General features: G+C 43.3%; 1 protein-coding gene across 1 annotated transcript in view; it reads left to right on the top strand.

Annotated features, from left to right (window-relative positions):
* The window catches only part of LOC117519738 (GDNF family receptor alpha-4-like), a 244,007-nt gene extending 237,865 nt beyond the window's left edge, over positions 1–6,142 (top strand). Inside the window, exon 7 of the mRNA XM_034180984.1 lies at positions 5,746–6,142. Within this exon, the coding sequence (XP_034036875.1) occupies positions 5,746–5,958 (213 nt within the window). The 3' untranslated portion in view covers positions 5,959–6,142. The remainder of the gene's footprint in view (positions 1–5,745) is intronic.
* Positions 6,143–12,348: the final 6,206 nt, after the last annotated feature.

Raw genomic sequence — 12,348 nt, 5'->3', positions numbered from 1 at the left:
CGCAGTCTGAGATTACACAGCATTGCCCAACTCATTAATTATGACGAACTGATGAGGGGACAAAATTCTGGAAGCAGCCGTCTTGCTAATATTCCTGTGGGCAGCGCACAAACGAATCAGCACCAAACCTCCCACCATAAAAGCGAATACGAATGAATCCTCAACGTCTTCCACAGAGAGTGGAGCCGCATGTCACACTCCATTCTCTCAGGCATCGATAGCAAAACCTGCTGGGTAGGTTCCATCAGGGCACTCAGGGTCCCCAAACCCTGATCTCCTTGTCAAAAACAAACTCTGGCACACCACATGTGCACTTGGCAACTTCACAGTTGTGGGGCACTTAGACAAATTTCACATCCGGCTCGACAGTGATTGTCTGCTGACTGTTTTTGTGATGATAGTGTGATTGACCACACATTTTCTAAGTGCCATGCAAGCAGTGTTAGATGTTGGTGCATTGTCAGTTGGAATTTGGCTGACACCTGCCGTGAGAGCGCTCGATGGGCTCACACAGCGCACACTTTGTCTTTCAGCCACTGGTTTCCCAAATAGTTGTAGCAACAGGTGTACGAGCAGCTACTATTTTACATGATTAGCATATGATTCCTGCTTCATGTGCAGTTTATGTGCAAATAGACCAAATTCACATTATGTGTGAAGGGGCCATAACCGTGCAAAGTAATAAACTTCCACAAGAATGAATGACAAGCCATATTTTATCTGTACTGTTGTCCAAAAGATTTCACTACAAACTCTATGTCCTTTGCGCACAGCCTTTGAACTGGTGATTTGAGCAGTTTACAGCTGCACATGCAGGCATTTTGTAGCAAAATCATGAGGATTAAATAGCGTGCCCCAGGGACTGGTCCATGGGAGTGATAATATGGCAGCCACATTCCTTCAAAAATATTAACCAGTGCAATGACAAAACACCCTGAGTAGGGGGAGTAATGTGAGTGGATGCAGTGAGTTGGAGATGGTGGAAGATCACCTGAGCCTACTATTTGTATATTAATTTATTATGTATTTATTCATGCTTAATTAAGGCTAAATAAGTGTAATTATTATGAAGTGGTACCAATAATCATTATGGCAACTTGCTATAAAAACAAAAATGGATGCATATTTTGTTCATGCCAAGTTGTCATAATAAGGACATCCCAAACAAATTTAATGTCAAGTTGTCATGACCAAGAAAACTTCTGGTTATATCACTTTGATGAATGTCAAATTGTCATAATCAAGACAACCCCAAAAAATGTCAACTTGTCATTACAAAAACAGAATGACACTTAATGACAGCATTCATAAACGTGTATGACATTGAAATAATGTTTATGGCACACAGTTATCAATCAATCAATCAATCAACTTTTTTCTTATATAGCGCCAAATCACAACAAACAGTTGCCCCAAGGCGCTCCATATTGCAAGGCAAGGCCATACAATAACCATGAAAAACCCCAACGGTCAAAACGACCCCCTATGAGCAAGCACTTGGCCACAGTGGGAAGGAAAAACTCCCTTTTAACAGGAAGAAACCTCCAGCAGAACCAGGCTCAGGGAGGGGCAGTCTTCTGCTGAGACTGGTTGGGGCTGAGGGAAAGAACCAGGAAAAAGACATGCCGAGAAGGGGGGCAGAGATCGATCACTAATGATTAAATGCAGAGTGATGCATACAGAGCAAAAAAAGAAAGAAACAGTGCATCATGGGAACCCCCCCACAGTCTACGTCTAAAGCAACATAACCAAGGGATGGTCCAGGGTCACCCGATCCAGCCCTAACTATAAGCCTTAGCGAAAAGGAAAGTTTTAAGCCTAATCTTAAAAGTAGAGAGGGTATCTGTCTCCCTGATCTGAATTGGGAGCTGGTTCCACAGGAGAGGAGCCTGAAAGCTGAAGGCTCTGCCTCCCATTCTACTCTTACAAACCCTAGGAACTACAAGTAAGCCCGCAGTCTGAGAGCGAAGCGCTCTAATGGGGTAATATGGTACTACGAGGTCCCTAAGATAAGATGGGACCTGATTATTCAAAACCTTATAAGTAAGAAGAAGAATTTTAAATTCTATTCTAGAATTAACAGGAAGCCAATGAAGAGAGGCCAACACTGGTGAGATATGCTCTCTCCTGCTAGTCCCCGTCAGTACTCTAGCTGCAGCATTCTGAACCAACTGAAGGCTTTTTAGGGAACTTTTAGGACAACCTGATAATAATGAATTACAATAGTCCAGCCTAGAGGAAATAAATGCATGAATTAGTTTTTCAGCATCACTCTGAGACAAGACCTTTCTGATTTTAGAGATATTGCGTAAATGAAAAAAGGCAGTCCTACATATTTGTTTAATATGCGCTTTGAATGACATATCCTGATCAAAAATAACTCCAAGATTTCTCACAGTATTACCAGAGATCAGGGAAATGCCATCCAGAGTAACGATCTGGTTAGACACCATGCTTCTAAGATTTGTGGGGCCAAGTACAATAACTTCAGTTTTATCTGAGTTTAAAAGCAGGAAATTAGAGGTCATCCATGTCTTTATGTCTGTTATGACAGTGTCATGCCACTATTACGACAATACCTTCAAGTAAAGTATTACCCCATAAACTCCAAAAGTATTCAAGAGTGCATACATCCTACTATAAACTCCAAAAGTACTCAGAGGGCATACCTTCCATTATAAACTCCAAAAGTATTCAAGACGACATACCTACAACTATAAACTCCAAAACTGCTCGGAGCGCATACGTTCAACTATAAACTCCAAAAGTATTCAAGAGTACATACCTATAACTATAAACTCCCAAACTATTCAAGAGTGCATCCCTCCAACTATAAACTCCAAAAGTACTCAGAGTGCATACCTTCAACTATAAACTCAAAAAGTATTCAAGAGTACATACCTCTAACTATAAACTCCCAAACTATTCAAGAGTGCATATCTCCAACTATAAACTCCAAAAGTACTCAGAGGGCATACCTTCAACTATGAACTCCAAATGCATTCAAGAGTACATACCTACAACTATAAACTCCCAAAGTATTCAAGGGTGCATCCCTCCAACTACAAACTCCAAAAGTACTCAGAGGGCATACCTTCAACTATAAACTCAAAAAGTATTCAAGAGTACATACCTCCAACTCTAAACTCCCAAACTATTCAAGAGTGCATATCTCCAACTATAAACTCCCAAATTATTCAACGGTGCATACCTCCAACTATAAACTCCAAAAGTACTCAGAGGGCATACCTTCGACTATGAACTCCAAACATATTCAAGAGTACATACCTCCAACTCTAAACTCCAACAGTACTCAGAGTACATACCTACAAGTATAAACCCCCAAAGTATTCAAGAGTGCAAACCTTCAACTATGAACTCCAAAAGTACTTAGAGGGCACAACTGCAAATATAAACTCCAAAAGTATTCAAGAGTACATACCTCCAACTCTAAACTCCAAAAGTACTTAGAGTGCATACTTCCAACTATAAACTCCAAAAGTACTTAGAGTACACACCTACAACTATAAACTCCAAAAATATTCAAGAGTGCATCCCTCCAAATATAAACTCTAAATGTACTCAGAGTGCATGAGAAGAGTTCAGATGCAAAACCCAGTATCTCCTGTTGTGAAAGTGTAGGTACACGGACCCACAACAGGGGGCGCAATGAACGGACAATGGAGAAAGGTGAATAACAAGTTTTACTGTTGTGAAAAGAGCACAACCAATACAACAATTAATAATTTGGAGTTTGAAGCCGAAATCTGCTGGTGTCGTGTGGGCAGGCTCGAAGGTAGGAGGCGTCCGTCCTAGTCGAACCGGAACCACCCAGATCTCCTCTGCCACCGAACCCCAGAAGTACTGGAACCGCCAAGTCCCGAATTCCCAGGTGGCCACTGCCTCCGCTCGTCGGATCCGGTACTGCTTAATCTCAAGGCGATATCTCGGCACTGAGGTGGAGACGCTGTCCTGCTGATATACCTCCGTCCTGAGTGCAGTCAGCTGTGTCCAGTAATGGGTGACAGCTGTCACCCTGGCAGCCCTCGTCGGCGGCAGCGCCCTCTGGTGCCTGGAGCCCGCACTCCAGGCAGGGCGCCCTCTGGTGGTGGTGGGCCAGCAGTACCTCCTCTTCAGCGGCCCACACAACAATCTCCAAAACTATAAATTATTAGTTCCCACCAACATGTACTTGGCTGTCAAGGGGACCATCAGTGTACAAAATCTGAAAGAATCTGAACAAACTTGTTTTCATGTTATTGATATGGTTTCCTTTAATCTCCATTTTCAATTGCATTTTTCTCCATTTGAAAAAAAGGACTTACTGGGTTTTGCATCTGAACTCTTCATTATTACCTTCCATTATAAACTCCAAAAGTATTCAAGTGTACATACCTCCAACTATAAACTCCAAAATTACTCAGAGCGCATACCTTCAACTGTTAACTCCAAAAGTATTCAAGAGTACATACCTCCAGCTATAAACTCCAAAAGTACTCAGAGTGCATACCTTCAACCATAAACTCCAAAAGTATTCAAAGAGTGCATACCTCCAGCTATAAACTCCAAAAGTACTCAGAGTGCATCCTTCAACCATAAACTCCAAAAGTATTCAAAGAGTGCATCCCTCCAACTATAAACTGCAAAAGTATTCAGAGTGCATACTTCCAACTATAAAAGAAAAAAGGTACCACAAGTGTACATACTTCCAACTGTAAACTTCAAACATACTCAGGGTGCATACCTTCAACTATAAACTCCAAAGTACTTAGAGTACATACCTCAACTATAAACTCACAAAGTACTCAGAGTGCATACCTCCAACCACAAAGTGCAAAAGGTACACAGAGGGCATACCTCTAATTATAAACTCCAAAGGTACTCATTGTGCATATCTACAACCATAACCTGCATAAAATAGTCAGAGCGCATACCTCCAAACATAAAATTCCAAAGTACTTATAGTACATACCTCCAACTATAAACTCCAGAAGTACTCAGACTCTCCAACTGTAAAACCCAAAAGGACTCAGATTTCTCCAACTATATACTCCAAAGGTACTCAGATATCTCCAAATAAAAAATGCAAAAGTACTCAGACATCTCCAACTATGAACTCCAAAAGTACTCAGAGTACATAATTCCAACTATAAACTCTGAATGGTACTCAGATACCTGAAGGTTAAACTCCAAAAGTACATACCCCCCAACTATAAACTTCAAAAGTACTTCCGATAACAACATATTTCAAGTATAGGTATTTTCCGATACTTGAAATATGTTGATATCAGAAGCCGGTACTGGATCAGATCGACCCCATCCTTACCTAAGATTAACCACAGAACAAAAACCTGATCCTAACATGAGCCACAGAACAAAGACCGGACGCTAACATGAGCTACAGTCAAAAGACTCGACACTAACATGAACTGCAGTCCAAAGACCTGACCCCAACATGAACCATAGTCCTAACATGAACTGCAGTCCAAAGACCTGACCCTGACATGAACCGCAGTCCAAAGACCTGACCTGAACACCCAATGCCCCACAGCCTTCTGTTTTTCCACAACTAATGATTAATGGTTACACGGAGCTTCTGGCATGAATAGAAGTTTTGGAAATGATAAAAGGATTGTACAGCTGACTGACTAAAGTCTTTCGGGGTCATTGTGTCCTTGTATCTGCTTTTTGCCTCAATGTGAGATTATGTGATGTTAAGGAAGACATTGTTTCTTCTTCTCTCAGGTGGTGGAAAGCAATGAAGACACAGAGTTAACACAGCTGGAAGAGCAGGACAGTGAAGACGGCCAGTTTGATGTCATCCCCCTGTATTCAGAAAAAGCCACTGTGTCCAACCTGGGTTCCTCTGGAACAGGGGCAGCCGCGCCTCCCGCCAGCAACCCTCCTAAACCCGCACTTGTGTTCTTTGTACTTCTATTTGCACCTCTCAGCTGGTGATAGAACGGATATAGCACACACACATACACACACACACACACACACACACACACACACACACACATACACCCACTGGACCTGTCAACAGTCCTGGACTGATTGTTGTCGAAATGCAGAGGACAAACAGACTTCAGATTTTGTCTTCTTCTGTCCTTCCTGATTGATGTTGTGCGCCTTGGTTCTGTCTTATCCAGATGCACCTGTCATGTGCTGCCATAAGCCAATGAGCAAACACAGCTGTTAGCATGAAAACAAAAACACAAACACATATTTGTCTGTCACCTTTTTAGCATGTGAATTTTAACAAGTTACGGTTAGTGAAGTAACATATTGACCCAAGGCTAACATGGCGTATATGTTACTATGTAGCCTACCCTTTTACAAAGCTAATGTGTTAGCATCCCCCCAAAAACCCTCTAAAATGCTAAAATGTTTGACTGTGTTATTGAGGCCAATAATGGGACAATTCAAATAATGGAAATTGCAAAGCTAACCACATGACTAGGGACAGTTAAAAGCTACATTAGCTGAACCATCAACCATCTTCTGCCACTTAATGCTGTCATTAAAAAAACAAAAAACATCTGTGCTGATAAACTGTGGGTGATATCTGTCTCATATGTTTATTAATGTGGTTTGAATCTGATCCAGGTCATGCGACTGGTTTTGTTGACTTGATACATCAACCTACTGTTCCACATTACAAAAGAATAATCACAAACATCAGTGCAGGCGTGTGAGTACTCACTGTCATGAGCGTGCTACTCCCGCTACTGCTTTTAGCTACAACTGTTAGCTACAGCTGTTAGCTTCTGCAGCACCTTCTGCTAACCAGCTAACGCTCACACCCACACCTCAGCTAACGAGTCCAAAGTGGAAAAACCTCTGGCTTCAGACAGACAGAAATGGTTGTAGAGGTATTTCTAGCCCAGTGAGCATTCACAGCCATGCTGCTGCCGCTACTACTGTTAGCTGGTTAGCAGAAGGCGCTGCAGTAGCTAACAGCTGTGGTTAATGTGCACAGCTCAGCTGACAGATCCAAAGTTCAAAGATTTTTGTTTGGCTTCAGAAGGACAGAAAAGGTTGTGGAGGTGTTTGTAGCTCATGCTGGGTCAGGTGATGAGGCAGGGAAAAGCGGCGGGAGCAGCAGGTGTTCCTGGGAGTGAAGCCTGCAGTTACACTCTAGTTTGAGTTTTTTAAATGTTGCTCTGCTGTTGATGTCTGACACTTACCTGTCTGTGGCTCGTCGGAGCAGCTCTGGATGCGGAGCTGCTGTTGATGGACGATGCATCAGTCAAACTTTATCATGGTGACGGATGGAATGATCCACTTGTCGCTGCTGCCATCGTCTGAGTGATAAATGATCCACTCCTCTCTCATGCTTAAATGAACATCAGTGTGTGTGTGTGTGCGTACACATGGGTTCAGGGAAAAGCTTTTTATTCTAATTTGGCCGTGGACGCCGTTGTTCTCACTGTCGTCAGCACAGTTGCACACACATATTGAGCCGATGCAGCTCTTTCCTGCTTTATGGCTCAATCCCGTCTCTATCTCCCTCCCTGGTGTCTCAGGACCGGGACCTGATCCGCCACAGGCAGCGATATGAATAAAGCCATCATAATAAAAACAACACTCCAGAAACAATATGAGCTCTAAAATGGCAGAACAAATCAAATGGCTCCCCGGCAGGCGAAAGCGCACAGCGCTTTGACTTCAGCAGACAAAAGGCAGCGAGTGGGAGACAGAGACATACGGGACCAAAGGAGAAGAAAAACCAGCAGAGTCCCCGTGGGGTCTTTGTGCACTTTTTTGCAGTCATGAGGCTGATAGTGAGTCCCTGACAAGGTCTTTTTATCATGTGACGGCCTCCTGAGCGTGTGGGGGTTCAGATTGTGACAGAAACCGGCCTCCGAGCCAGAACACACACAGAATCAGCGGCTCATCTCCTGCGCGGATAAACCTTTTGCTGAGACGTATTTTTCTGCACTTCTTTTCCTATTTCAAGGCAACATGTAAAATTAAATTCCGTCTGTACGGGGGCCACTGATGGGGGGAGATGAGAGGAGAGGAGGAAGAGAAGAGAGGAGAGGAGAAAGAGAGGAGAGGAGAGGAGGAAGAGAAGAGAAGAGAGGAGAGGAGGAAGAGACAGAGAGGAGAGGAAGAAGAGACAGAGAGGAGAGGAGGAAGAGACAGAGAGGAGAGGAGGAAGAGACAGAGAGGAGAGGAGGAAGAGACAGAGAGGAGAGGAGAAAGAGAGGAGAGGAGAGGAGGAAGAGAGGAGAGGAGAGGAGGAAGAGAAGAGAAGAGAGGAGAGGAGGAAGAGAAGAGAGGAGAGGAGAAAGAGAGGAGAGGAGAGGAGGAAGAGAAGAGAAGAGAGGAGAGGAGGAAGAGAAGAGAGGAGAGGAGGAAGAGAAGAGAGGAGAGGAAGCAGAGAGGAGAGGAGAGGAGGAAGAGAAGAGAGGAGAGGAGGAAGAGAAGAGAAGAGAGGAGAGGAGGAAGAGAAGAGACAGATGCTCTCACTCCACGTGGCTTTGATATCGCAGTAAGATCCGCCCACAAGTACTTTTGGATTATTTGATTTTTTTAATGTTCACTTAATTGATTAGAGTCATTATTCCTTCATGAATAGTTATGCAGTTCTTCTTTGTTTTTATTTCATTGTCAACTTATTGTGCAAACGGACTGAAGTGAGAAAAAAAGAAAAAAAAATCATCATCTGAAGCATCTTTTACAGGACATGAGACTCAGAGACATGAACATCTGAGGTCCTGCTGACCAGTCCAACAGAGACACACAACGACAGAAACACACAACCACAGAGACACACAGAGACACACAACCACAGAGACACACAGAGACACAGAAATGCACAGACACACAGAGACACACGACAGAAACACACAACCACAGAGACACACAGAGACACACAACCACAGAGACACAGAACCACAGACACACAGAGACACACAACCACAGAGACACACAGACACAGAGACACAGAAACGCACAGAGACACAGAACCACAGACACACAGAGACACACAACCACAGAGACACACAGAGACACACAACGACAGAGACACACAGACACAGAGACACAGAAACGCACAGAGACACAGAACCACAAAGACACATAGAGACACACAGAGACATAGAACCATAGAAACACACAGAGATGCAGAACGATGGAGACACAGAACCGTAGAGACAGACAACCACAGAGACACACGGAGACACAGGGACATGGAAACACGCAGAGACACAGCACCACAAAGACACATAGAGACACACGGAGACACAGAACCAGAGAGACTCACAGAGACACACAACCACAGAGATACAGAACCATATAGACACACGGAGACACACAACCACAGAGACACATGGAGACACAGAACCACACGGAGACACACAAGCACAGAGACACACGGAGACATACAACCATGGAGACTCACAGAGACACAGAACCATAGAGACACACAACCACAGAAACACACAGAGACAGACAACCACAGAGACACACAGAGAGAACCACACAGAAACACAGAGGCACAGAAACACACAGAGACACAGAACCACAGAGACACACAACCACAGAAACACACAGAGACAGACAACCACAGAGACACACAGAGAGAACCACACAGAAACACAGAGGCACAGAAACACACAGAGACACAGAACCACAGAGACACAGAACCACAGAGACACACAACCAGAGAGACAGAGAACCATAAAAATACACAGAGACACAGAATCACACAGAGACACAGAACCACAGAGACACACAGAGACACCGATTGTCCTGTCTGAGTTATTTTCATTAGTTACTTCATCCAAACCATCAACATGTTTATTAGACCCCATTCCTACCAGGCTGCTCAAGGAAGCCCTACCATTAATTAATGCGTCGATCTTAAATATGATCAATCTATCTTTATTAGTTGGCTATGTACCACAGGCTTTTAAGGTGGCAGTAATTAAACCATTACTTAAAAAGCCATCACTTGACCCAGCTATCTTAGCTAATTATAGGCCAATCTCCAACCTTCCTTTTCTCTCAAAAATTCTTGAAAGGGTAGTTGTAAAACAGCTAACTGATCATCTGCAGAGGAATGGTCTATTTGAAGAGTTTCAGTCAGGTTTTAGAATTCATCATAGTACAGAAACAGCATTAGTGAAGGTTACAAATGATCTTCTTATGGCCTCGGACAGTGGACTCATCTCTGTGCTTGTTCTGTTAGACCTCAGTGCTGCTTTTGATACTGTTGACCATAAAATTTTATTACAGAGATTAGAGCATGCCATAGGTATTAAAGGCACTGCGCTGCGGTGGTTTGAATCATATTTGTCTAATAGATTACAATTTGTTCATGTAAATGGGGAATCTTCTTCACAGACTAAAGTTAATTATGGAGTTCCACAAGGTTCTGTGCTAGGACCAATTTTATTCACTTTATACATGCTTCCCTTAGGCAGTATTATTAGACGGTATTGCTTAAATTTTCATTGTTACGCAGATGATACCCAGCTTTATCTATCCATGAAGCCAGAGGACACACACCAATTAGCTAAACTGCAGGATTGTCTTACAGACATAAAGACATGGATGACCTCTAATTTCCTGCTTTTAAACTCAGATAAAACTGAAGTTATTGTACTTGGCCCCACAAATCTGAGAAACATGGTGTCTAACCAGATCCTTACTCTGGATGGCATTACCCTGACCTCTAGTAATACTGTGAGAAATCTTGGAGTCATTTTTGATCAGGATATGTCATTCAAAGCGCATATTAAACAAATATGTAGGACTGCTTTTTTGCATTTACGCAATATCTCTAAAATTAGAAAGGTCTTGTCTCAGAGTGATGCTGAAAAACTAATTCATGCATTTATTTCCTCTAGGCTGGACTATTGTAATTCATTATTATCAGGTTGTCCTAAAAGTTCCCTAAAAAGCCTTCAGTTAATTCAAAATGCTGCAGCTAGAGTACTGACGGGGACTAGAAGGAGAGAGCATATCTCACCCACATTGGCCTCTCTTCATTGGCTTCCTGTTAATTCTAGAATAGAATTTAAAATTCTTCTTCTTACTTATAAGGTTTTGAATAATCAGGTCCCATCTTATCTTAGGGACCTCGTAGTACCATATCACCCCAATAGAGCGCTTCGCTCTCAGACTGCAGGCTTACTTGTAGTTCCTAGGGTTTGTAAGAGTAGAATGGGAGGCAGAGCCTTCAGCTTTCAGGCTCCTCTCCTGTGGAACCAGCTCCCAATTCAGATCAGGGAGACAGACACCCTCTCTACTTTTAAGATTAGGCTTAAAACTTTCCTTTTTGCTAAAGCTTATAGTTAGGGCTGGATCAGGTGACCCTGAACCATCCCTTAGTTATGCTGCTATAGACGTAGACTGCTGGGGGGTTCCCATGATGCACTGTTTCTTTCTCTTTTTGCTCTGTATGCACCACTCTGCATTTAATCATTAGTGATTGATCTCTGCTCCCCTCCACAGCATGTCTTTTTCCTGGTTCTCTCCCTCAGCCCCAACCAGTCCCAGCAGAAGACTGCCCCTCCCTGAGCCTGGTTCTGCTGGAGGTTTCTTCCTGTTAAAAGGGAGTTTTTCCTTCCCACTGTAGCCAAGTGCTTGCTCACAGGGGGTCGTTTTGACCGTTGGGGTTTTACATAATTATTGTATGGCCTTGCCTTACAATATAAAGCGCCTTGGGGCAACTGTTTGTTGTGATTTGGCGCTATATAAAAAAAAAATTGATTGATTGATTGACAGAACCACAGAGACACACAGAGACACACAATCACAGAGACACACAGAAACACACAAGCACAGAGACTCACAGAGACACAAAACCACAGAGACACACAGATACACAGAACCATAGAAACACACAGAGACACAGAACCACAGAGACACAGAACCACAGAGACACACAGAACCACACAGACACACAAGTACACGGAAGCATAGAAACACAGAGACACAGAACCACAGAAGCACACAGAGACACAGAACCACAGAGACACAGAACCATAGAGACACAGAACCACACAGAGACACAGACCACAGAGACACACAACCACAGAGACATAGAACCACAGAGACATAGAACCGCAGAGAGACAAGGAGACACAGAAACACAGAACCATGGAGACACACAGGGACACAGAACCACAGAAACACAGAGATACACAGAGCCAGAGAGACACGCAGACACAGAAACACACAGAACCATGGAGGCACATGGAGACACAGAACCACAGAGACAAAGGAAGACATAGAACCACAGAGACACAGAACCACAGAGACACACAGAACCACACAGACACACAAATACACAGGACCATAGAAAGACACAGAGACGAAGAACCACAGAAA

This window comes from Thalassophryne amazonica, chromosome 11 (assembly GCF_902500255.1).
Source record: "Thalassophryne amazonica chromosome 11, fThaAma1.1, whole genome shotgun sequence".
Taxonomy (NCBI): Eukaryota; Metazoa; Chordata; class Actinopteri; order Batrachoidiformes; family Batrachoididae; genus Thalassophryne; species Thalassophryne amazonica.
Note: the sequence above shows the minus strand (reverse complement) of the source record. Positions and strands in the feature narration are given on the sequence as shown.